The 26,471-nt window shown below is 46.0% G+C and overlaps 2 protein-coding genes across 6 annotated transcripts in view; one reads left to right on the top strand and one right to left on the bottom strand.

Annotated features, from left to right (window-relative positions):
• Nucleotides 1–15,950, top strand: part of GRSF1 (G-rich RNA sequence binding factor 1) — a 16,569-nt gene extending 619 nt beyond the window's left edge. The window contains exons 2-10 of the mRNA XM_069091565.1: nucleotides 480–630; nucleotides 2,895–3,050; nucleotides 3,903–4,046; nucleotides 6,311–6,446; nucleotides 8,389–8,570; nucleotides 9,375–9,496; nucleotides 10,937–11,072; nucleotides 13,528–13,612; nucleotides 14,599–15,950. Of these exons, the coding sequence (XP_068947666.1) occupies nucleotides 480–630; nucleotides 2,895–3,050; nucleotides 3,903–4,046; nucleotides 6,311–6,446; nucleotides 8,389–8,570; nucleotides 9,375–9,496; nucleotides 10,937–11,072; nucleotides 13,528–13,577 (1,077 nt within the window). The 3' untranslated portion in view covers nucleotides 13,578–13,612; nucleotides 14,599–15,950. The remainder of the gene's footprint in view (nucleotides 1–479; nucleotides 631–2,894; nucleotides 3,051–3,902; nucleotides 4,047–6,310; nucleotides 6,447–8,388; nucleotides 8,571–9,374; nucleotides 9,497–10,936; nucleotides 11,073–13,527; nucleotides 13,613–14,598) is intronic.
• A 1,342-nt stretch (nucleotides 15,951–17,292) lies between these two features.
• Nucleotides 17,293–26,471, bottom strand: part of RUFY3 (RUN and FYVE domain containing 3) — a 127,740-nt gene continuing 118,561 nt past the window's right edge. For 2 of the 5 annotated variants that reach the window (XM_069091476.1, XM_069091484.1), the window contains 3 exons: nucleotides 24,396–24,423; nucleotides 23,248–23,316; nucleotides 17,293–20,290 (listed from right to left, as the gene is read on the bottom strand). In XM_069091476.1, the coding sequence (XP_068947577.1) occupies nucleotides 20,147–20,290; nucleotides 23,248–23,316; nucleotides 24,396–24,423 (241 nt within the window). In that variant the 3' untranslated portion in view covers nucleotides 17,293–20,146. The other 3 variants (XR_011168949.1, XM_069091491.1, XM_069091504.1) reach the window with 3 other exon arrangements.

Raw genomic sequence — 26,471 nt, 5'->3', positions numbered from 1 at the left:
TCCCTGCCAGAGGGCCCGAGCTGGACAAAGGGTCCCGGCCCCAGGGGCTGCCGTCTGCGGGGCGCCCCGGGGAGGGTTTGCCAGATCCCAGGTGCATCAGGCCCCATGGGGCCGGTTTCCTCCTCCTGGGCCCGTGGGGGCTTCTTGAGGCCTTGCTAGGCCTCGTGCTCATGACGCGGGGTCACAGGTCAGAGGACCCTCCAGCCCACTTCCCCTGCTCAGGCCGGGGAGCCCAGGACCTTCCGGGCCCTCCCCCATTGTGCCCGTGAGAAGGCAGCCGTGACCTGCTGCGATCCTACAAGCGATGCGGAAGCAGGATTTGCACCCGGTGCCCTGAGCCCGCCAGGGGCTGTCTGTGGCCCCCAGGGCCCTGCTTGCGGCTGAGCCTGGGGGGTGGGGGAGATCTGGGGCCCGGGGCCGTGGGGGGAGGGAGGACGAGCGGGTGCGCGGGCGTCCTGACCCTGCCCTTGTGTCCACAGGACTCCAGCACCTACCTGGAGGAGCCCCCGCCGCGCCAGGACTACGAGCCGGCGCCCAAGCCGGGGGAGGAGGAGGACGACGTATATCTGATCCGGGCGCAGGGCCTGCCCTGGTCCTGTACCGTGGACGACGTGCTCAAGTTCTTCTCGGGTGCGCGTGGGCCAGGGCCCCTCCCGCGCCCCCTGTGCTGGGGTGGGGGTGGGGGTGGGTGCCGCGGCCCGGGCTTCTGTGCTGCAGCCGCGTCCAGCGCCTGTTAGAGGCGGGCCTGGGGAGCTGTTTCTGTGGGCTCACCGCCGCTTTGGGGCCCTCCTGGATGGAGGAGCAGAGTGGAACCTTATTTTCAGCAGCATCGACAAGGATATGACTATCCCTGCTGAAGCTTGGAAGTGTCCATTTAGGGTTCTGGTAGAAAAACAAGAGAGGAATTCGTTTTTGCTGCATTTTATCAGATTTTTCTAGACTTGGGGTGCACACACACACACTCACTCACTCACTCACTCTCTCTCTCTCTCCTCTCCTCTCCTCTCTCTCTGAAGAGAGTGACCAATTAGTCTTCAAAGAATGCTTCCTGGAGTGTTCCATGATTATAAAGACTTGATAATTGCCAAGTAGCATAAAATCTCTGTAAGGCATTCCCACTATAAAGTTTTCTTTTCTGGTCAGAGCTCTTCATTTGGACCATCATTTTTCTTTTCTTTCCTTTTTTTTTCATTTTTGGAGGGCAATTGGGGTTAAGTGACTTGCCCAGGGTCACACTGGCTAGTTTTTGTGTTAAGTGTCTGAGGCCAGATTTGAACTCAGGTCCTCCTGACCCCAGGGCCAGTGCTCTATTCACTTTGCCACCTAGCTGCCACTGGACCATCATTTTTCATCCTCCTCTTAAGGAGAATGCACTGCTTTTAAGAAGGTACCACCTTTAAAATGCTTTGAGGATTTTATTGAATGTATTAAACTCTAACATTCATGTGTTTGTACTAATTAAACATTATCAAGAGCCATTCTAAGGGAGTTCTTGTCCTCAAGTTGCTACATTATGAAAAAAAATGTTTTTACTTTTTTTTTTTTTTTTTGGAGGCAGTTGGGGTAGAGTGACTTGTCTGGGGTCACACAGCTAGTAAGTGCCTGAGGCTGGATACAAACTCACATCATCCTGACTCCAGGGCTGGGGCTCTAGCCCTATACCACTTAGTCATCCCATTACAGAAATTTAGTAGGTTTTCTCAGTAATGGGAGAAAGCAGGTAAATTATGAGAGAGATGATTTGGAAGAGGTCTTTGAAAACGTCTGAGGAAAGGAAGGAAATGTCTGAGCTCCTTTAAGTGATTGGGAATTAAGTCACCCTCGAAGTTGGGCTTAGCTAGGAAAGTATTTCACCTGGATGCCTTTCCCCTCTGTTGGAGAGGGGGTGCTTAGGTTGGCTTACTGCCCGAGCTCCTCTGAGAACATATGAGCACTGGGACTCCTCACACACCTTCAGTAACAGCCTCCTCCCCTGTCCTGCTTGATGCCCTGCTCAGGTGGTGCGGAGGCAGCCTGGGTCCTTGAAGGCCACGTCAGCCAAGTGTGATCAGCTCTGGTACATCCTGTCACAATTCAGTGCCTTCACCTTGGTAGAGGAAGGATGCTTAAGAAATGGCTATAGGGGCAGCCAGGTGGCTCAGCGAGTCAGAGCACCGGCTCCAGTGTCGGGACGACCTGGGGATCGAATCCGGGCTCAGACACTCCACCACAGCCAGAAACACCTGGCCATGTAACCTTGAGCAAGTCATTTAACCCCGATTGCTTAGGGGCGGCCAGGTGGCTCAGCGAGTCAGAGCACCGGCTCCAGTGTTGGGACGACCTTAGCACCCACCCAGAAACACCTTGCCGTGTAACCTTGAGCAAGTCATTTAACCCCGATTGCTTAGGGGCGGCCAGGTGGCTCAGCGAGTAACAGCACCGGCTCCAGTGTCAGGACGACCTGGGATCGAATCTGGGCTCAGACACTCCACCACAGCCAGAAACACCTGGCTGTGTAACCTTGAGCAAGTTACTTAACCCCGATTGCTTTAAAAAAAAAAAAGTTTGTTGTTTATTATTTCATTATTATTACTTTTGTTGAGAGACTTTGTTTCTTGTCCAAGGACCAGAAGGACACACTTCCTCTCCTCCCCCAGCAAAGATGGACTCTTTTTGCCACAACAATTGATGAAACTTTCTAAAGCTAGAGGCTGGAAGTGGTACCCACACGTTAGGCGTCACAGGTCTTTGGCATGTGTCCAGTTCATGAGAGGAAGGCCATTTCTATTTTGGCCAGAACACAGTTGGGAGTTGGAAGTGTGCATGGGGAACGAGGGCTAGGCATAGAGATGAAATAAGTGGTAGATTTGTATTTGGGTTTTTTCTTATTTTCTCTCCTTTGATCTCGTTTTCAGACTGCAGAATCCGAAATGGTGAGCACGGGATCCACTTTCTCTTAAACAGAGATGGGAAGCGCAGGGGAGATGCTTTAGTTGAGCTGGAGTCGGAGCAGGATGTAAAGAAGGCCTTAGAAAAACACCACCTGTACATGGGCCAGCGCTACGTAGAAGGTAGGGGAGGTGGGCCCTTCATCCACCTCACTGACCTTCCCAACCCTGGTCAGAGGTCACTGGGACAAGCACTATAGTTCCCCACGTTTTACAGCAGGGGAAAAGTAAGGTCCAGGAAGGTTAATAGCCAGAAACTCATAAGAGGATTTACTCTAAACCATTAATTTTTAATATTGTCATGACAGCTCAATCACTAGTTTATTTTTGGAGTCATAGATGACTTGTTTATGAGTATTTTTTTCCTTTCAGACCTGACCTATAATTCCATTGGTGGAAAGGGGCAATTCTTGGTGAGGAAATCTCCTTGAGTGCATAGTGGCATTTACTCTGCTCCTTTTTAGAGAATTGTCCAGGGTTCTGAGATGCTAGTGACATTCCCAGAGTCACATAACCTGTATCAGAAATGGGCCTTGAACCCAGGTGCTTCTGACTGGGAAGCTGGCGGTCTTCTAAGCCATGTTTTTTGTCTCCTCTTTGATGACTTTGGTTGCTCCCGTGGTGTCTTTATCTTTATAAAACACTGAGACTTGGAAATTTTGGAATGTCACAAAAAATATTCCCTTTGTGTTTATTATAAGTGTTTCTAGTTAGAATATTTTGGGGGTTTTTTAAGCCCCACTTGGAAGCTTAGGTTGTTCTTAGAGGAGAAATTAATATATAAGAGACAAATATTCCTGTCTTGGCAACTGTCGAATTTTAGTCTCCTTTTTGAAACTTTAAAAGCGGGGGGGATGCCCATGAACCCCAGAACAGCAGCAGTTCAGAATATCTGTAGAGCATCGACTCGGTGGCCTCTTGCCTTGTGGGTGGTAAGTGTTTCTATATCTCTGCTGGTGATTTTTTCCCCTGTAGTTTATGAAATAAACAATGAAGATGTGGATGCCTTAATGAAGAGCCTGCAGGCCAAGTCGAGCCCTGTGGTAAATGATGGAGTGGTTCGTTTGAGAGGACTTCCTTACAGCTGCAATGAGAAGGACATTGTGGATTTCTTTGCAGGTGCCTTGGGTCCTCACCTTGTGTCTCCTCACTACCTATCTACCCCCCTGACACCTCAGCCAAGCCTTGCCTTAGACAAATAGCTTGTTTTCATTAGGGAAATCAGACCTGGTATTTAGATGCTTTTAGAATATTGGTTGGTTTTGTTTTCCTTTGGAAATACTACTTATTCTCATTGTAAAGTTGGGTGTTGTTTTTTTTTATCACTATTACAACTTCTCATTCTCTCTTCCCCTTCCCCCAAATAGAAACTGTTTTTAACAAAGAAAACTATGGTCACACAAAACCAAGTCCTTCACTGAACGTTTCTAGAATTGTGAGTTTCATGCTGCCTGCACCTGTGCTCCCCGACCCTCTGCCAGAGGTGGGGAACCTGCATCATCCTCAGGGCTTCCTTGTACACCACGATTGTGGGCCTTAATTCTGGTTCTACTCAGTTCACTCTGCCTTCATCCATGTTCTCCTGGGGTTTTCTGGATCAGCCTTGTTCCATTCACATCCCTCATTTTGTTCAGCCATTCCCTAGTTGATGGGCACCCACTGTTTCTAGCTTTTTGCTTCAATGAGAGATTCCTCGGGGCACTTTGTTGCTTTGCTCTCTTTGGAGTGTCTGCTTATTAAGGGACATCCCTGGGCAGAGGTTTTTGAGTACAGCCTAGTGACTTTCCCAAATGACTCTTCAAGATGGCCAGACAGATTTGCATCTGCCCTCATAGTGTGTGGGTGCCTGTCCCCCATGGCCGTGCCATTATTGTCATTTCTCTTTTTGGTCCTCTTTGTCAGTCTGATGAGTGGATAGTGTGACCTTGTCATTGTTTTAATTCACTAAAGAGTTGTTTCTTGTGAGGTGGTTTTTCTGTTTGCTTCAGTTAGGGAAGAAATTGTGTCCACCTACGTTCTCACTCAGATTTTTACAGCTGTTCTTCCCATTCCTTTGAAACTCTTAATAATGTAGCACTAATTATCCTGATGATAATGTTAAGATATTAGGAGATTTCAGAAGGTACAAGAGAAATGACCCCCAAAGGTTCATGTAGAGCTTGTTAATTTTTAACCACATTTTTTAGAGGAAGTCTGAAATGAAAAGTCAGAATTTGAGAGTGTCCTATGTTAGGCAGGGGAGGACTGAAAGCATCTGGTGCCTGCCTGTGTCTGACATTGTGTAATTCATAAGTAGCTTGCCCTGTTTTAGTTTTACCTTGTTTTACTCAAGTAATGACCTTATGCTTTTTGTATAATGGTTTCCCCTTTGTTTCCCATGTAAGTCTCTTATTTGGTTCCCGTGAATCGGGACAGCTGCTATGTCTTCCTGCTGTTGACTTGACAAGGGAGAGGTGATGAGAAGGGGAGACAGAATGCTTAGCATGCAGAGGTGGAAGAATCTTTAAATTGGCTAGTCCAGCCTCCTCATTTTACAAATGACATGAAGGCAGTGAAGAGACATGCTCAGGGTTGCAGAGCTGTGAAGCATCAGACCTGGGATTCCCATAGCAGGTCTTTTGCCTTGAGGTCTGAGTTTTCTTCTTCCCCGGGCTGGGCTGCCCTGTGGGGGCAGGGCCCCACTGTGGGGAAAGAAGAGAGCAGCGACCCCTTAGGCATTCCCCCCGTAGCTCAGCTCTCCTGCAGTAGAGGGTAGGATGGGATTGGTCTGTTTTGGGTTTAAATGATTACTCTTTAGTTATTGTGAAGTCGCTAACATAAGCATTTCCACGTACTCAGAACAGAAAACGAGGATCGTACATGAAGCCATGAGGCTGTTAGGTACAGGTCGAATGTTTAAAAAATTCAGCCCTTTTGATTGACAGACAGCATGTCTGTCCTTGTATTTTTCTGACTCTCCTGTTTTCTTCTGTGCACCCCCTTTGAAATGCTACAGTGACCCTTATTTTGGACATTGCTGTGGCTTGTCATTTTCCTTCCTCCACTAAAAAAAATCTGTAACAGATGAACATAGCCAACCAAAATTAATCTCCACTAATTCCCACTTCGGCCTTGTGGTGAAATGATGTCTGTCCAGCTGCCCTTTGGTCACCCTCCTCCATCAGACCATGGCTAGTTTTTGCTAGCTTGTCCAGACTTTCCTGTAATCGTGTTGTAGTGGGGGCAGGCACACAGCAGGGGATTCATTAATGTTCCTTGATTGATCAGATCATACAGATCCACAGGTAAAGGCAGTAGTGAGAAGCAAAGTGCCTTAGGCTAAATGTTTTTTCACATACATGTGACTTAGGGGCAGTAGATTGGAATGATCTCTTGGTTCTCAGGTCTGACTATAGTTGACATAACGTTTGTCATGGACCACCGAGGGAGAAGGAAAACAGGGGAAGCCTACGTGCAGTTTGAAGAACCAGGAATGGCCAACCAGGCCCTGCTGAAGCACAAGGAAGAGATTGGAAACCGGTGAGTGAGGTGTGATGGCCTGGGGAGGTGGGGTGGGGGGGGGGGGGGGTTAAGATCCTTCTGTCTTAAAAGAAGCCTGGCCGCCTGCCTCCCCTTCACCAGCGTGTTTCAAGCCAGGGAAGCAGCTGGGCCTGGAGCCAGGAGGACCTGATTTCAAATCCTGCTTCTCACGCTTGCTGATTGTTTCCCCCTGGGCAAGTCATTTAACCTGTCTGCCTCAGTTTCCTGAGCTGTGAAATGGGAGTAATAACTTCTGCCTCTCACTGTTTTTGTGAGGATCCACTGCAATAATAAACATACATTTTTTACAAACCTTAAAATATTACATAAATGCCAGTTATTTGGAGCAGTAGGCTTTTGGTTCTCATCTGTAGAACTGATTAAGTTTCACACAGTGTTTTTGGCTGTGTGGCCTTTTGCTTTGTATTTAAATTTTTTCATTTTGTTTTTTTTCCTGTTCACTGAATTTTGTGCAGACCTCAGAAGTGGCAGGACAAGTAGAGAAGGGCCCTTTGTAGAAAGCTTACACTGGGGATCTGTATGGCGACGATAGATTTAGAGCCAACAAAATGTTAGAGGTCACTGAGTCCAACCTTACTTGTAGTACAGATGAGGAAGTCGAGGCCCAGAGAGGTTGACTGAATTGTCTGGGATCACATTAAAAGCCAGGCCTCTGGCTAATCCAAGGTTCTGCCCAACACTATGGCCTCTTGTAATTAGAAGTCCAAGAAAACATCAGTGGAGAGAAGGGAGCTGCCTTTTAGGACACTGGACTTAATATCTCCTGGGCTTTTCCTTCTCGTGATTCCCCCAGGACCAGGGGTAGGCTGGCCCCAAACCTTCCCAGATTTGTTGTTCTTCCCAGTCAGGGAAGTGAGAGCTCTGGATGGGCCGGTGGGCAGGGGAGAGTTTATGGACATTGTCTGATCCAAGGAAGGAGGAGGGAGATGACCACCCCTGTGGCAGCCAGGGACCACAGCCCCAACAGGTGGCCTCTGCCTGGCCAGGTGTAGAGGGTGTGGCTGAGGTGTGTGGTGGGGCTCGCTGCAGCCACTGGGGAGGGTGGTCTCTCCTGTACCCAGCCTGACCTCTGCCAAGTTGTGTATTTTTAAATGTCATTAGACAACTGCATTGGGCATTTTAAATGTCATTAGACACCTGGGGCTGATTCAGAAAAAGGACAGGGAGATGCAGATGTCCTGGTCTCCAGCCCCCCTCCTCTGGCACCATCTGCCTCCTCCACACCAGCCGCAGACACGGTCCCCACCGGCCGTGTGCATGCCGCTCCCAGGGCCTGTCCCACACCAGTTTGGTGGCTACACTCACTGCCTCTGGGTCTTCAGTAACATTCAGGCTCTGCTGACTGGATGGTTGCATTTGGCTTGTGTTTTTTTTTTCATTCTTGCCTGTGTTTCTAGGGAGGTGTGTCCCAGAAGTCTTGGTGCTATCAAAGCCCCGGGACTCCTGGGGCACACACCTTGACCAAAGAAGGTAATTCGGTATACTGTACAACATGAGCATTTCACAAAGTAGAACCAAGCGAGAGAGCAAACAAAAAACACCTCCCTGTGTCCGCTTCCTGGGGATATACTTGTGTGTCCGTGTACATGTGGGTAGTGTGTCTATATGTGCATATGTGGTGTGTGCCTGTGTGTACACACGTGTGTGTGCATGAGTATGGTTTACATGCGTGTATATATGTGTGAGTGTGTATCTGTATAGCCGCAGGCTGTCCCAGACATCTCATCGTGGCCTAGAGCTGCAGCTGCCTTGGGGCTGTGGGCTGTGGCGTGCTGCTGGCTGGGGTCCTGCTCACCTCCCTTGGCGCAGGGCTTTCCCCTGTTCCCTGTGCTCCTTGTCCCCAAGCCACCCCCTGCAGTACCAGGCTCCAGGTGAAGCGTCTTTGCGTTTATGTGTTTGCTCCTGTGGACGTTTAAATCAGGTACATAGAAATCTTCCCAAGCAGAAGGAATGAAGTCCGAACACACATTGGGTCTCACAAAGGAAAGAAAGCAGTGCCTTCTATGGCCAAGTATGGGACTGAACCAGAATTGAACTTTGAAGAGCCCGATGGGGGTGAGGAGCTTCGACCAATAACAACGTTTGAAAATGAAAAGGAAATGGGTGAGTCTTAGGGCTCTCATGGGTCTCCATAGTTTGTACATGGCTGTGACTTGTTTGTTGCTTGTGTGCCCCCTGCCAGGGTGCCGATGCTTGCTTTTATTGCAGTGTGAACCTGGACGTTCACGGGGGGTGATGACGAGGTTCCCTCGGCTTTCTGTTCCCTTGGACCCCTGGCCACACTCTGAGTTCTGTCACTGAAAAGCGAGGGGAGAAGCCTAGGGAAGGCAGTGAAATTCAAGGTTGGAGCCTTGCTTCATGGCCATGCTGGGCTGGCCTGAGATCTGGGCCGAGATGAGCATTTCCCATCCTCTGTAGGAGTGAGCTTCGTTCCTTGTTGCCGCTCAGTAGCTCTTTCTGTCCGACTTTTTCTGTTGTCTGTAAGCCAGAAAGTGTTGTCTGCCTTAGCCCTAACTCAGAGCCAGTGGCCCGCTCGCTGTTGTTGGCCCGTACCGGAGAGGCGACCCCAGAATGGCGGGGGTGTGCGGAACTCATTGCCATGCACAGAGACTTAAAGAAGGTTCTGGCACTCAGCTGGTTTGGGCAGGCTGTAGTGCACTCAGGCGGCTGCGTTTCCTTCTCTGGTCCCTTCTCAGTATCCCTTACATACCTACTCATGCTCAGTAGAATTGGGGGATTTTTATATGAAGTCTCCCATCATGGGTCTCTACCAGTTCTAAGTTTATGGCCCTGGGATTCTTGGACCTACGTACAACCAGTTTGGGGCATTTTTGTGGGAAGTGGTGGGAGTGCATTATTGATGTTCTTATGTCTTGAAATTACTCTGGGGGTTTGTTTCCCCCCCAGAATTACCTAAGGAGGCACCTGAGAAGACTCTTGAGGCTGCTGATTTTGGAACCGTGCCTACATTGCATTTTGTTCACATGCGAGGACTGCCCTTCCAAGCCAATGCTCAAGACATTATAAATGTATGTGGCAGTAAGACATCGTCAGACCTTTTTAGGATTGGGCAACAGTGCTCTCTGGGACCTTTGTTAGAGAGGGGACATCAGGTGCTGCACTTGGCATGTGCACCAAAGGACCCAGAAAATTAATCTGTAGCTGGAGAGTAGGTTTGCATGGCATACATTTTTCTTACATTGATTTAAGTGTGGGATGAATGGGGAGGAGGGGTCAGGGTTGAAAATAAGGGAGGGGGGGTGGGTGATAATTGAATCATAAAATAAGTGGAATTACCAAGGGAGAGAGAAAAAGGAAAGGAGGGCCAAGGGACCAAAACCTTGTGGGATCTGGGCTTGGAGGGGGTCAGAAAGATGTAGGAGGGGAACCACGACTGTCCTGAGGCCTAACAAGGAAGAACTCTCCAGAGAGATGGAAGATTGACCTTTGGGGATGAGGAGGCCATCAGGCGATTTGAGGAGTGGTGGGTGGACAAAAGCAAGGCCTTGGGGTGGGGGGGTTGAGAGGTGGTGATAACTTTTAAAGCGTTGGGAAGCAGGTGGCAGGAGGGTCAGACATGGGCATTCATGAGGCTGAGGCCAGGCAGCACTAGAAGTCAGGGGGAGAGTAAAGAGACAGTTTGGGAGGAAGCCTGAGGAACAAATTAAAAATTAAGGACAAGGATGATGTGGAAAGAGGACATTCCATTCAGAATGAGGAGAATAACACCCAGTATTTGTGTAGTGCTTTAAGGTTTTCAAAGCATTTATTCTATCCCATTTGATCTTCAAAACAATCTCAAGAAGTAGGACCTATCATCCCCATTTTACAGATGCATACACTGAGGCAGACAGGTTGAGAGTGAATGCCCGGGGTCACACAGCTAGTGTCTTCCTGATTCTAGGCTCTGGGCTTTATGCACTGTCTGTGATGGTGAGAGCAAGGATGTGACCCCACTGGCAAATGGCCAGAGTGTGGGTCGTGTCTGTTGAGATGGAAGAATTCTGATCACGGTTTGCATTAGGTCCTCATTTTGTGGCTGCTGAAGTACAACGAGAAGAGTTGTATTTGTGACCACAGAATCTCAGCTCCTCTGGAATTTTTCTAGGTCCAGAGAGGTCAGGGGAGTACAAAGTGATCGCTGAGAAAGCCAGTTAGTAGCAGCAGTGTGTGTGTGTGTGTACGTGTGTGTGTACACATCTACCTACAAACATAGGTGTACTCCAGGGATATCACACAACTAAAAATTTTTTCTGGTCCTGCTTTCTGCTTGTAGTTAAGATTGGGGGTTGGGGGAACATTTATCACTGTTGAACTTGAGATGGACGATGGCCTTGAGTTTTGGCTTCAAGTGATGGGGTGGAGTGGTGGGTGAGATACTGCACATTGTTGAGAGTAGAGGGTGTGGATGGGAGCCATGGGGGACGGATGGACGCTAGCCTTCCTCTGTCTCTGTCTTCTCCACGTAGTTTTTTGCTCCCCTGAAGCCCGTTCGGATCACCATGGAATACAGCTCTAGTGGGAAGGCCACGGGCGAAGCCGATGTACACTTTGAGACCCACGAGGATGCCCTGGCAGCAATGGGCAAGGATCGGTCCCACGTGCGTAAGTGATGTTGCTGTGTGCGCTGCAGAAGAGGTCTGGGCTGTAGACTCTCAGGAGAGCCCTCAGGCCTCCCCCAGGCCCTCATGGCTTGTTGGAAAACTGTCCTCTTGGTGATACAGTACCGAGTAAATTGTGCTTTCAGAGCTTCACTTAATGTGGGTCAAAATCGCATCTCACTCAGCTTGTTGAAGCTTTTACAATCCTGAAGATTTACTTGTGTTATTGATAATCATTCCTTTTTATATGTCACCATCATGTTAAAATAGACAACCCTCCCTGGCCATCATTCCTGGTAGCAGAGAACACTGGCCCCTCCCAGCCCGCAGGAGGTGGGAGCGCTTCTTGTACTGGGCACCCATTTTGGTACCCCGCCCCTCCCCAGCAGAGGCCACCTTCTCAGCTCTCCCACCTCGCCAGGCTTGGTCAGCACAGCCACCTGGCCCTTGCTTTGGAGCCAGTGTGGGCTCACCTCTCAGAAGGAAGCCCAGCAGTATTCTCTTGGGGGCGTGTATGACACACATGTAAATGTTTTTTTAGCCATTCCCCAGCCTTTGTGCTCAGCCCTTTGCACCCCGAAAAAAGTGCTGTAATGAGTATTTTGGGGCCTTTTTATCTTCGGCCTCCTTGGGAGATCTATTCTAAGTGCACTCTCTGGGTAGCAGGGTTATGGAAGGCTTAGGAATTATCCTTCCGGATCTACTGGATCATGTCTGCAGCTCCTCTAATCCCACAAACATTTCTGGTAATGTTTTCCCATCTGACATATGTGAGGTGAAAACAGGCTTGTTTTTATTTGTATGTCTTTTTTAAAAATTAATTTATGTTTAGTTTTCAACATTGACTTCCATAAGCTTTTGAGTTTTAAATTTTCTCTGCCTCCCTCCCCTCCCCAAGATAGCGTGCAGTCTGATGCTTTCACACTCATTCTTATTAAGCGTATTTTCACATTAGTCACGTAAAGAAGGATTAGAATGAATGGGAGAAACCACGAGAAAGAAGAACAAAACAAGAGGAGAGAGTCTGTTTGTCTCTGCCTTCAGACTCCCTGCTTCTTTCTCTGGAGGTGGACGGCACTTGCCATCACGAGTCTTTGAAGCTGTCTTAAGTAGATCCCTGCATTGTGAGAAGAGCCGAGTATCAAGATCAGTCACGTTCTCTTGGTTCTGTTCCCTTCACTCTACCTCAGTTCGTATAAGTCTGTCCAGGTCATCATGAAGTCTGCCTGCTCCTCATTTCTGATAGCACAATAATATTCCATTACATTCATATACCACAACTTGTTCAGCCATTCCCCAGGTGATGGGCATCCCCTTGATTTCCAGTTCTTGGTCACCAAAGAAAGAGCTGCTATAACATGTGGATCCTTTCCCTATTTTTATGATCTCTTTGTGATACAGCCCTAGAAGAGAATTGCTGGGTCAAAGGGAATGCACATTTTTGTAGCCCTTTGGGCATAGTTCCATCGTGCCCTCCAGAATGGCAGGATCAGCTCACAGCTCCACCAGCAATGCATTAGTGTTCCAACTTTACCATATCTTCTCCAACATTTATCTTTTTCTTGTTTTGCCGTGTTAGCCAGTCTGATAGGTGTGAGGTGGTACCTCAGAGTTGGTTTTTTTTGTTTGTTTTTTGTTCTTTTTGCTTTTTGGAGGGCAATTGGGGTTAAGTGACTTGCCCAAGGTCACACGGCTAGTTTTGTGTTAAGTGTCTGAGGCCGCATTTGAACTCAGGTCCTCCTGACTCCAGGGCCAGTGCTCTATTCACTGCACCACCTAGCCGCCCCTCTCAGAATTGATTTGATTTGCATTTTTCTGATCAATAGTGATTTAGAGCATTTTTTCATATGACTATAGATAGCTTTGATTTCATCTGAAAACTGCCTCTTCATCTCCTTTGACCGTTTGTCAGTTGGGGATATTTGTATGTCTTTTATTAGATTTGGAATCATCTTTCACATATTTAATAGTTTCTTCTTTTGAGAACTGTTTGCTCTCTTTACTGGTAGATTGACTTTAAAGATTTATTTTTGAACCTAATGGCAGTTCTGCAGATATTCTTGAGGTGAAAGGGTGCTTTAGAAATGCAGTCGGTAGATTGGGAAGGCTCTGACATACTGTGGCAGTTCCGGTTAATCCTTATTAATGTTTTGCACCAGAAAGTTCTCATATCTAATCTTTCACTTTATAAATTTAGTAGAATAATGTCTGCCATTATTAATAGAAATAGTTGGTGCTGAGAACATAAGGATCACTGACCCCAAGAAGCTCGCGTTGTGTTAGGAGAAGACAAGTACACTGAGGAGTGTGCTCCGGATTCAGTGCGGTGTGTTTCTCGGTCCAGGTTTTTAAAGTCTTAGGAAGGGCCTGGCCTGGCGGCCGAGCAGTGGGAACCCCGATCTGTTTTCCTCCCCCTTTTAATCAGTGCTTTATTTCTTTTCTTTTTGGCTGCTCCTCAGAGCATAGGTATATTGAGCTGTTCCTGAATTCTTGTCCAAAAGGAAAGTAGAATTTCCAGGAACATGAACGAATCCGGAGAACAAGGTAAATGCAAGGTCACCGAGAGTGAGAACGTTTTCTTTTGGTAACATAATCATGACTGGGGGGAGGGGGGGGATTTCGTCCATAAATTTGCAACAAGGTAAAAAGCATACCCTCTTTGACAAGCTCAGGATGCCCACCAATGGTCATCAGATCTGTGAAACATGACGTTGGGGCAGAACCACATCCGAAAACTGGCACAGATGGTTTGTGGCCAAATAATGTTGTGTGAGGTGTGGCTATATCACATGAACAGTGTGGTTGCACAGCTTACTTTGTCTTGGCAGCCTTGTAGGGGTGTGTTTCTATCATGCCCATCAGTGGTTCTGTGAGCTCCACAGTGTGAATACTTCCTTCACAGGTGGAGATTGCAATCATTTTTGCCTTGTGTGATTCTTGTCTGTGCCCTTTAATAAATCCATGGTTGGTGTTTAGGGAAAAGCACAGATGAATGTTGGGCATTAAAGTGGTATATCAGACAGTCAGGGCATGGGGACAGGTGGCGGGCGAGTGGTCAGGAAGCACAGCTGGCAGGCCAAGAGGGGTCTTCTTGAGGCTCCATTGGGAACGAACACCAGGGGATGCTTGACTGCTCTGGGCATGGTCATGGGCTGGGCCAAGCCTGTGTCATGAGAGATTTTGGTCTTTAAATCTAATGAGTCTCTTTTTTCCAAAAACCGTATTTTATAAGGAAGCCTCCCTTTTAGTATTGTTTGCTAAAACTCCACAGGCTTAAGTTTTTGTCAGTCCATAAAGCATTTTCTGCCACCATTGCCCCCGAGGGCTCTCTAGCCTCGGACCAACGATCACTTAATGGCAGCTCGAATTTCTGTGGTGCCGGTATCCTCCAGGCGCTGTGCAAATATGATCTCTCGGGGAATGAGAGTGTGCCTACTCAGTGTCCACTTTTATTGGTAAAGTCTTAAGCAGTTTGTTTCCTCCTTAATTTGATAGAGGTTCAGAATGTTTTCTTATGGCTTTATTTTCAGGATGAAGCAAGAAGCATTTCATTTGCACACCTGTCTTGGACATGGAATCCAGAGTTTTATCAGCAGCTTTGTCTAGGAAAACTTTTTTTTTGTGGGGGTGGGGTGGGGTTTAATAGCTTTGAAGGAAAATTCCATAGCTGACTGTTTAGAAAAGAGAAGATTCAGTTTGGGATTATGAAATAAACCACACATTAAAATTTTTGTTTATACTGTCCAGGATCTGATTAAAAATCTGATCTTTATTCTGTATGCCCACACAGCTGGATAGGGAGAGCAAACCTAACCCAGCTGCTCTTCATTTTTATTCAGTGAAAGTTGCTTTTATGACTTAGACAGAGGTTTTGTTCTCTGTGAATGGAGAAGCCTGATGCAAAACCCCTGGTTTGAAGGCTGTCGTTGTAGCAGAACATTGACAACTGCAACCAGACGCTCACCAAAGCAGGAAAGGTTTCTTAACTCGGGGGAGGCAGGATGGTCTTCAGGGTTAACCCTGACCAGGGAGGAGGGGCGGGAACCCAAACTGAAAATGTTCCTGGCTGTTAGGAGGCCGTTTTCTTAGTATAAGTGTTGTGGTCCCTTAAGCCTTATGATACCTAACATTGGTGCCTGGTGACTTTACATGGTAATTAAGCAGTGCTGTAGATTAAAGGAATCTTCACTTCATCTTAAAGGTGCCTGAACTCTAAAAACGCACACCCCCTCGGGGGTTTAGTTTTGAACCAAGTAAAATGTCCAGAGCATGGAGGGCAGCGGCTTCAGGTGGTAGCTGAGCAGGCGAGCCCTCTGTGCATGTGTCTGTCTGCCTGCCTGCTGTCAGCTGGGCAGCACCTCCTGGGCAAGGCATACTTTTGTCCATCCGTCCATCCCTCTTTCCCTCCACAAGCACAGGTGCGTGTGTGCAATCCCAAAGCTAGCGGTGCGGTGCCTCGCTTCCGTGAAGCACGGACTGGATCTGTCCTAGGCAGGGTCATAGACAAAGTTGTGCTCACACTGTGGCAGTATTTTCTGGTTCCTCTTTTCATTCTCTCCTTCACTTAAACCGTTCACAGCTGCCAGCTCCAAAGTTTTGTGCTTCACCTAAGTGGATGTACGCCTGTCCAGGTGAATCCAAGTGCTTGTGCTTCCCCTCCCCCTTGCTGCGCCTCTTCTCAGGATGACAGTCATGTGGTTTACCAGGAGAAACAATCACATTTCTGAAAAGTAGCTGCCCCAGGACTGTGGGAGATGGTGTCTGGAAGAGGGGAGTTTTGTCTTCTCTCACATAATACATTACCATATGTAATTACCAGCTAAAAATATCAAATCACTGTACTGTAAAGTTAGTCAATAAATGAAGGCTTATTTCAGATGGATGACTATGTATTCATGGTGTGTCTTTGTGCGTGCATTTTAATTCAGGTTTATAAGCTGAAGTAGAAATGAAGGGATGCCCCCTCCCTTGTTTGACACCATGCTGGCTGTCGCTGTTCCCAGAGGTTCATTTAGTAAGCACCATTTGGAGCTTACGCCTCGAGAGTTGAACCTACCTGTCAGTACCAGCAGCACAGATGACTGACATGCTACACCATGGACACAAAGAACCCATCTTCAACCTTCCATGGAAAGACCCGTTTCTGGGCAAGGGCCAAGTCAGGTTTTTTGAGGTATAGCAAACTGCCGAGGCTTCCTTTGTTTTGAGTGACTGAATTCTTGAGTTAGAATGTGGCGGGAAGAGAGTGGCTGGTCCCCCCAGCATCTGATTGAGGGGGCACTTGGCCACAAATGCCCAGTTGTTTAGGGAGTGATTGATAGCAGGAAACCAATTAGTGCAAATATCTGATTGGCCAAGTTCACACTATTCAAATTTATAATAATGCAAAATGAGGTAACTGGACCCAGCCCAACTGGAAATATGCTGTTTGATTATGCAGTGCTTAATTGTGTAAAGAAAATTCTGTGCCTCTAACACATTTATCAAAGGAGGAATGAGCTAAGGGCCTAAACCAGATGAAAGAAACAGCCTTTTGTCATCTTTTTTCTCCAGTTGTTTTGAGCAAGGTCTCCTGTGGGATAATGTATTCAAATTCATCAACTGCCATGTGGAAGGTATAGTGACCCAAGAGCTGGAACTTACCCAGCCAGTCTCAGAACAAGAGGCACAAAACACGATGGAATGGGATCACTGGACAGGGGCAAACATTTCAGTTCTTAGGGGAAGCTCTCCCCATTAGGGCTGGTGGCACAGGGAGACTCTTTAGAGAAGACCTGTTGGGTCTAAGAGGAAGGAGCTCGGTTTATATTTGTTGGTTTAAAAAAAAACGAAATAGCTTTTCAGCCTATTTGCCCAATGGTTTTCTGAAGTTAAAATGAGTATATATGGAGTGGATAGGTGATGCAGTGAATAGAGCACAGGCCCTGGAGTCAGGAGGATGAGTTCAAATCCAGCCTCACCCCACTTGACACAATTACTAGCCGTGTGACTTTGGCCAAGTTACTTAACCCCAACTGCCCTCCAAAAAGCGAAAAAAAAAAAAAGTATATATGTGAGTGGAGGGAGGTGTTTGACTTTATCTTCTGACCTTAGGAAAATAGAGAACCACAACAAAACACTGGGATAGAAAATGATTCTGAAGGCCACCTTGCTGGTTGCTGGTTAGCAGAGGTAGAAAAGTAACAGAAATGGAGCAGGGGGGAAAAAAACCCAAACCCAGAAAATATGATCACCAAATAAATTTATTTAAGAACAAAACTGTTCATAATCTTCCAATTTAAGCCAGTCGAGGGAACACCCTCGAAGCCCACCCAGGACCTAAGTTAACCCCTGCAGGAGAGGGAGCCCTGAGATCCGAGCCTGAGTTGGGTGACTGAGTAGACCCAAAGTGAAGAAACGCCCTCTGGAAGATTGGAAATGAGCAGTCTCATTGACACACACTGGAATACTGAAGGGCCTGGCCTGTTCCTCTTCTAATATGCTTCACTCTCAAGTTTTTGCAGCGATGCTGGCCTCAGCATCGTTTTTGGCCTGGCCCTGCTTTTTAAAGCATTCCTGAAAACCCTTCCTATATACACCATATACACCTAATCTTTCTTTAGATACTCGGCTGTTATCCTAGGACCACAAAAGGCTGCTTTTATCATATTAGAAGCATTGGAAATCTGCATTTGGGGCCCTCAAGCAGGCAGATGAGTGGCTAAAGGGAACAGCCAATTTGCTAAAAAAATAGTATTTTTAATAAGTTTTATTTAGTGCAAATCTGATGGTCCTAAACAAAGTCAAAATAGTGGATTTGGTGGGGGTAAATAGGGGCCCCAATAAGCCTTGGGTTTGCTGTGGTGATAGATAAAAATGAAGTTATTTATTTATAAGAAATCAACTGGAAAGATTTAATCAGAAAAGTTTTTCTTTTCAAAGCTTAGAAACTCAAAATCAGTTGCTTCTGCATTTAAAGCAGGAACTTTCATTCTCCTTAGTGTCGATTTATTTAATTCGATTGTTTTAATGGGCTCTATAGATCCTGGATTAGCAGAGGCAGCAGCAGGCTCTTACACAAAGTGGAGCTCTGGAGCTGGCCTGTGGAGGGATGCAGGCCACAGATCAGAAGTTTCACAAAGGTCAGTCCCCTCTTAAAGCATCTCCTTATTATAAATAATCTAACCTGGGGGCAATGTGCTGCATACTTCAGGGCCTTTAGTCAATTCGGGATCTCCACTAGAATAAACTGCTGGTGTCCCTTTATGCTCTTAATTCTTTCAAAGAAAGGCAGTAATACTAGTAATCACTTTATCTCTTTAAATTATTGTACTAATAACAAGCCCCCAGATTCCATTACAGGCTTTATTTTTTTGAAAATCAAAACCTCATTGAATAGATAAGACACCCTGAAAAATTAAGTCACTCCCTCCTCCTTAGGACTGACAGATCCCAAACACCTTTACCATTCTGGAGTAACCTGTACTTCCTAAGAAGTCTGGATAGAAAAAAATCAGTACTAATAATCACAAAGAGAAAAAACCCTGGGTCACTGTTTATCTTTCCTCAGTGATCCTGAATGCCAACCTTACCCAGCAATACTATTAGTTTTCTGAGGGCTTTTCTCGACATCCCTTAAGAAGATAAGCTTATTATTGTTCTCCGACCCCATATCCTTTCTAGCAAATGGCATTTAAAAAAAAGTCATCACTGGACTACGTTATTTCTTTCCCAGGAGTTTTAGGTCCAAACAGAATGTTCCATTTCTCAGACCACAGTTGGGGCAAGATCACCTAAATACTGTCTCACAATTCTGCCATAGAGATTTTCTATAGGGAACACACTCCACATCTTACCTCCATTTCCCTTCTATCAAGGGTTGTCTCAGTGTGACCCATCAAATAAAGGGGACCACTAATGCCAAACCCTTGCTTCTGCTATTAAAATGTGTTTTGTGTTTCTAAATCACTGCCCCAGCCCAGAAAAAATAGCTGCTAAAACTGCTTAAAGTCACAATCATTTCAGAGTCATTCACTCTCAGCTGTGGACAAATGAAATCCAGGTTTAATTTATGCTTGGTCTCACCAAGACCAGTTCTCTATATTCAAGCTAGAGTCCCTGTACTGACCCTCCAACAGTTTTCAAATTGATGCCCTTTCATTTCACCAGTTTCTGAATAGATCCCTTTCTTACCCCTAGTAAGTGGTCCTCCGTAACAAAGGCTAAAAAGGGAAAGCCAACAGTCTGTCTGATATATTATTCGACATTTCACAACCATAGTCCCCGCCTGGGTAAGGACTTCCTGTAATTCCCCTCCAACAGGTGGTGTTGAGGATACTGGAAGCAAACGACCTTTTTCTATGGGATTGACCTGTTGGAATTTAGATGTTGCTCAGTGGGTGACTTCAGAGGGGCGCTTGTGGTAAGGATTTGGGGAATAAAACGTAGCCATATTTCTAAAGTTACCACCACTTTTGCTATTCTGGCAGAAAAGAATTTAGGCCAACAGCAGGAACCTCTTGGTGCTAAAAGTAGATTAAAGAAATTGCCACCTTGTGGTAAGTACATTCAGAATATATAACCAGTATCCCTGAGGTCAAGTTCACAGTTTGACAGAGATGATTAGAGGGGATGGGAGGATGAACTCAGTATCTGGTGGTGGAGAAAAATGACCTTTATCATTTGCTCTTCCTTGGGCCTGCCAATTCAGCAGGTCTAAAGGAAGCTTGGTTGTACGTGCTAAATTATTTTTCTCTCCTGGTTTTAAGTTCCTTCAGGAAGTAACCATGCCTCTGTTCCTAGGCTAAAGTGATTCTATACAATAAGTATGCTCTCAAAGGGAGGGCACTCTGAAGAAGACACAAAGGCCAACTGAACTTTTATTTGTCTCACCGTGGAAGGAGGGAAGGCAGTTCTGAGTGAGCCTAGCACCTACGCACCTACCAGCCCTGCCTGGCTCCTGTGACTTCAGATGATTCCTATTCCTCTCCAAGTCCTGGCTGATTCTAAGGTTGGGCCTTTGGTGTGAGCCCCTGACCCTCAGCCCAGGTGTACAGCAGCCCCGGATGAAGCCATCTGTCCCCATTCTGGTCCTCAGCCTTAGGATGGGCTGACCGAGTACTGCTTCAACAGGCGGTCCCGACAAGGATTGCAAACTCTCTCTGGGTTGATGCTGGAAGGGAGGGGCAGCTCGCTGGCTGAGCAGGCCTCGCAGAAGGTGCCTCCACAATTCTTGCACACGTTCTACAATGAAGAGTGAAGACAGGGTAAGACAACCAGAGACGACAAACAGAACAGCGAATGAGTCAGTGGGCGCTTCCTGGGTCCCTCCTCATATGAGGAAACGCTTGTCTTGTGTCCTCTGTAAATGGGGACAATGATAGATACATGTGCTCACCTGATGGGGCTGATGGGAAAAGAACCCTTTATAAACTTTAAAATACCATACCCAGAGGCAGGGTGCAGGAGTGAGAAGAGAACCAGCCCTTAAACCAGGAAGACCTGGGTTCAAATTCTGACACATAATGGCTGGCTGTGTGAGCCTCGGTAAATCATTTAACCTCAACATATTTCTATTTATTTTGTTAAATATTTACATGTAAAAAAAAAATCTTAACATTCATTTAAAAAACACGAGTTCCAAATTCATTCCCTCGTTCCCAACCCTGGGGAATCAGACAAGCAACGGGATTATGTCAGTCATTTAACCTCTTCAGCAACTGGCAGCAGGGGTGCCCATTGGAGGGCATGGATGAAATGAGACCTGGCCCCAAAGGCTTTAGCGGGTGAGAGGCGCTTAGTATGTCAACAACCTAAGCTGATTATGTATGTCATAAATTATTTACACTAATAGCAACAGTGAAAAGCTGCAGATCACTTTTTTATTGGACCATAATGCATTACACCTACTTACCTCTCCCTAGCTTAGGGGGTCTAATTATATTTATCTTTAGCTAATACTAAAATTAGTTTCCACTTCTGAGCACACCATCTAAAGGGAGGAAGAGCTGGCCTACCCACTGACAGGGAATGAAAGTGTGCCGAGGACAATCCAGGTAAGAGTGACCATGACCCACGTATTCGACACCTTCTTCAATGACTTAAGTGACATGTTGGTGGTAGAACAATCAATGTCAAAGCCAGAATTTGGAATTCAATGTCCTGACTCTTTCCATAGTTATCTTTTTAAAGAAGAAAACAATGGGTAATATCAGTGGCTGGCCTTGGGAAGACTGTTCCCTTTTTTGTTTTACTGTTAATCGTTCTATATTATCACCTTCATTTCCAAAGAGATTCCTAGATACCTTCCCCTATTTAGCAAATTCACCACCTCTTGCAGGTTTCAGCAAAATTAACTAACATGTCATTTGTGCCATTTTCCACACCCATCCCTACCGCCATCTTTGTAAAGAAGGGAGGGAGGTACCCTTCTTGAGAACATACTTCTCTGAGGTAGAGATCCCAAGGCTGTGAAGGGGCGTCCCCCAACACCCCCTCCCTGTTTGACTTTGTTAGCTGTGATTAGTGCCCCCTTTCCCCCATTCTGGGCCTGTGAGTCATATTTGGGATATTCTAGGTTTAGGGTATAGAGGAAGAACTACTGAGAGCCTCAGTTTGCTCACCCCTCTTTTAAAGCATTTTTCTTTGGGAAAGAAATATATTTGGAAATTTACGTGTCCCTCTCCAGCTCACATTTCTCTGAAAATTTTACCAGTTTTCCTTCAACTCAATTTCCATGACTTAGGGAAGTGGCAAGGCAAATATCCCAGGTAAAACAAATTTGCCAATCCAAACGGAACTCATTTCCTATTTCTGTGCACTTTCCTGTAAAAGGAAACAGCAATACACTTACAAACTACCTCCCTCATCACAGGGAAGATTTGTGAAGCAACACATGACCAAGTACCCAAAAGCTCCAGGTAAGGAGGGGGTCTTGGATAGGAAGTACAGGTATGTTGGTCTCCCCAGTCAAGCAGGAGATGAAAAGACTGAAGGAATACCTTCCTATTGGCTCTAGCAGGGAGAGGGATAGAATTCTAATTTTCTTTAGCTAATACTAAAAATTAGTTTGCATTTCCTGAATGCATCAAATAAAGGTGGAAGACCTGACCTGCCAGTGGCTCTGGAATGAATCCTAGTATTCAGCACCTTTTTAGATGGCTTCCTTCTCTCCCTGAAGGGATGGGAAGAGACAATGCAGAGGAGAGTGAGAAGAATCAAGATGAGCCTGTGTTAGGTAACAAGAATGTGATATAGGGAAAGAAAGCTACGTAACAGGTCTGAGGAGCTAACCCCGGCTGAGGAAGAGGGGGTACCGTGGGCTTGAAGGCATGGCAATGTGGGTCCATCAGGAGAGCTCAGCTACTCATGGGCAGAGGAAGATGAGATAAGGAGCCATTTAATGACCTGATGTCTCAATTTGCAAAATAAAGAGAAGATAGTACTTGAGATTGTTTCTTGGCTAAGTTTTAGAATGATTTTAAAAAAAATTAATTTTGTTATTTGTTTTTTAATATTACCTAAATTTCCAAATACATGACTCCCTCTTTCCAAAGAAAAATGCTTCAGAACACGGGTCAGTTATCAACTGTGAGGTTTAAGTCAATAAGTCTGAGCCCCCACAAGTAATGTAATCTCATCCGCACTAAGAAAAGAGGCACAGGGAGCTGACCACCCTGGGCAGACCACATCTGGAAGACTCTGCTCAGCCTAGGCACCAAAGGACATTAATATACCTTAAGGACATTCAGGTAAGACACAGGTTAGAGAGTATACAAGTGGGTGATGAAACACCATGAGACCATGCCACATGAGGACTGGATGAAAAAACAGACTGCTTAGGCTAGAGAAGATAGAAGATGTGAAAATTATTGTTGTCTTCAGGTGTTTGAAGAGAAGATTAGATTTGTTCTTCTTGGCAGAAATTAGAGGAAGAGGGAGAAGCTACAGTGATAGATTTGTGGCTTGGAGTAGGAAAAATCTCTTAGACATTCGATCTGTTCAAAAGTAAATGGGTTTGGTCAGGAAATAGTGAGTTCTCTTTTCATTGGAGGATTCCAAGCAGACTCTGAATAATGGCATGTCTGGGGACCTGCTTGAGCCCAAGGTTTCCCCTAGATGATTCCCCCAAACTCTGAAGTTCACGTGAGTGTGCCAAGTCTTTAGGGCAACACGCCCAATCCTCCCTGAGAGTTCATTACCTTGATTGAGCTGCCCTCCTCATTGCAGAGCTGGCATCTCTGTGGCTTTCCCAACAGGGGCGGCCCATCCTAAGGCACCAACACGGACAGCTGGTTAGTTGTTCTTGGTTCCAAGTACATTCTTTAATGTTCCCTTCTCTCCTTTAGCCAACCGTTCTTGCTTTTTGCTCAGTCCCTATACTAAGCCTTCTGAGTCTACCCAAGGTGGGCTTTACAGATAGGGTTGTTCTGAGGGTCGAGTGAGAAACTGGGCAAAGCACGCTGAAAAAAACGGAGAATGCTGTATAAAATGTCAGCTTCTATTGACCGGGTCCGTTGGTCCTTTCTACTGATTAAAACAATGGACAAAATTTCCACAGGACAATCTTTTAGACCAGCTTGTGGACTACATCATTCTAATTTTTAAATGTTCACATAACTTTCCTTTTGTGTGGTGTTGCCTTTTCTATACAACCCCCGCAGGAATGGAACACAAAATATTATATTAATTATATTCATGTAAAGCATTATATTAATATAAAGTATTATATTAATGATATTATAAAGTATTATATTAATTGTATTTGATTATATTATTAATTTGTGGTTTTTCAGTGATGTCCAACTCTTCAGTGCCCCATATGGGGTTTTCTTGGCAAAGGTACTGGAGTAATTTGCCGTTTCCTTTTCCAGGTCATTTTACCGATGAGGAGACTGAGGCAAACAGGGTAAAGTGACTTGCCCAGGATCACACCACTAGTGTCTCAGGCCAGATTTGAACTTATGAAGATGAATCTTCCTGACTTCAGGCCTGGCACTCTATCCACTGTGCCACCTAGCTGCCTCCATATTAGTAATAAGCAAATAACAAACAGCAAGGAGTAAATTATAAATATATAATTAGTTAAAATATTATATATAATAATTATATATTACATAATGATAAATATATAATTAGTTCTAACAAGATGAGAGAGATATGTTGGGCTTAGCATTTGACTGAAGTCTGCAAGCCTGACATGGGGCAGCGGCCATGTTCCTGTGGTGGGTCAGAGCCCCATGTCTCCCTCCCTCACTATCTCGCCTCCTAGCTAGGACTAGTCCAGCCCATTTCAGACTTTAGGCAGGTGCTGTGAAGAACTCTCCATGGTCAAGAAAAGAATGGTTACCTGCTGATCATCAGAGTGAGGCTGCAGTCTAGAAAGGAAGAAACCCAAAGGGGAGTTAGCAAACCTTTGTCCGCATCTAGGCAGATGAGAACTCAGAAATCAGATGCTCTAAAATCCAGAAGGCAGGACCATGGTTCCTTCAGGCTGATGTCTACAGGGCATTTTCCTCCTAATCTCACTCACAGGGAAGGAATGCTGGCTGTTCCCTCTGTGACCAAGATACACGCTCATGTTCCACCCTTCAATTGGAACTGATGGTTGGTTCCCTTTCTATTTCACCTTTCTCTTCCAATAGCAAGACTGGTTTTCTGTTGAACCAGGGAAAGTTAAAGCTGGGAGAGATCTTAGAGATCATTTGACCCAACTCCCTTATTTAAAAATGAGGAAACTGAGGCTCAGAGTAGTGTAATGATTTGGTTAAGGCCAAACAGTCAACTGGTAACAAAGCCAGGGAACCCGAGTCTCCTAACTTGGTTATTAAGATTCTAGGGTAAGGAGACTGGCTCCCGTTCTTCCCTGAGAAGCCAGTCACAGGGTCCCATCTCCCCTTTAAGGCCCTTGGACAAGTCATCTGACTTGGATACTCTTCTTCTGGTAGCAAAGGATAGAAAAGAATGAGGATTAGCACAGCGGATAGGGTAGGGAGCAGAGGAAAGAGAGGAGGGCACTGAAATCACCGAAGAAAAAGTGAATGTGAGTGTAAAAAGTTTATGAATCTAAGAAAGCCAGTGGCCAATATTCCCAGCATCTGCTGTCCCGTCCCTCCATATGCTATCCTAGAAACTGTGCTTTAACACAAGAGTGTCAATTGACATAAAAATATAATTCTCTTTGAAATAAAATATTCATCCCACTAAATGCTATTTCATTTGCTTCATGGATGAAAAAAAACTTGGAACAATGGACCCAGTTTGGCCCTTCAAGGGATTCTTAAATCCCAGTCCTTCCAGGGTTAACAAATGCACTCTCAGAACAATGAATGAAATTCTCATCAAGACCCTTCCCAAGGTTTCCATCCAAAAATCCTGATGTTATCTGATTCCAAAAGGAAGAAATGGAAAGCATTTCATGAGAAAACTAGCCTAGAGCTTGTTCATCAGTAATCCTAATGGGGATAAGCTTGGATGACAGTCTGTGAATACAGATCCAGAACTCTGACCAGCGCTAGTGGGAATCCAGATTGTAGTTTCGGGTCTTGGTTAAGTCCACGAGCAGAACCATCAGACTCTAGACTAATGCTGATTCTGTTACCCCCAGGAAATCTGGGCAGGTCCTAGGGTCACTGGGGCTAGAGTCAGGGCCAAATGACCCAGCTCAATTCACTTAACCTGCTTGCTTCAGTTTCCTCAACTGTAAAACATGGGGGTAATAGTGCCTGGCACATAGTAGGCATTATATAAATATGAGCTACTATTATAATTCTGAACCACGTTGGACCCCAACAGGGACATCCTGATCTTGGCCTTGGCCCTACTTTGAGTCCCCTTGGGATTCCAGACAGAATGAGGCCCCTCTAAAGTCCTTCTCACTTATGCAGAGCTGAACACCTAATCACTTCAGAGGCCAGTAAGATTCTGTACTGAAGAGGCACGTTTGGGCTGGTGTAAAGGACCCTAGAATCAGTCTGGGCTCTGAGAGTACAGGATAGGGACAGCCAGACAAACAAAGAAACGCTCCAGTCTAATGCCTTGTGTGACTCCTCTTTCTACTGGGCTGTTCTTGCTCCAGATGACACAAGATTATTCTGCAGACTAAAGAAAGTCAGAGAGAGAACATGAAAGGAGAGAAGAGAGAAAAGAGAGAGAGAGAGAGGGAGACAGAGAGAGACTGAGAGAAGAGAGAGAGGAGGGAGAGAGAGAGGAGAGAGAGGGGAGAGAAGGGGAGAGACAGAGAGAGGAGAGAGAAAGGAGGGAGAGAAGGGGAGAGAGAGAGAGAGGGAGGGAGAGAGAGAGAGAGGGAGAGGGAGAGAGAGAGAGAGAGAGAGAGAGAGAGAGAGAGAGAGAGAGAGAGAGGAGAGAGAGAGACAGAGGAGAGAGAGAGAGAGAGGGAGAGAGAGAGAGAGAGAGAGAGAGAGAG

This window comes from Petaurus breviceps, unplaced genomic scaffold (genome assembly GCF_028583685.1).
Source record: "Petaurus breviceps papuanus isolate PSGF00001 unplaced genomic scaffold, PetGlider_PUasm1.0 126, whole genome shotgun sequence".
Taxonomy (NCBI): domain Eukaryota; kingdom Metazoa; phylum Chordata; class Mammalia; order Diprotodontia; family Petauridae; genus Petaurus; species Petaurus breviceps.
The sequence above is the reverse complement of the archived record's forward strand: the minus strand, read 5'-3'. Positions and strand labels throughout refer to the sequence as shown.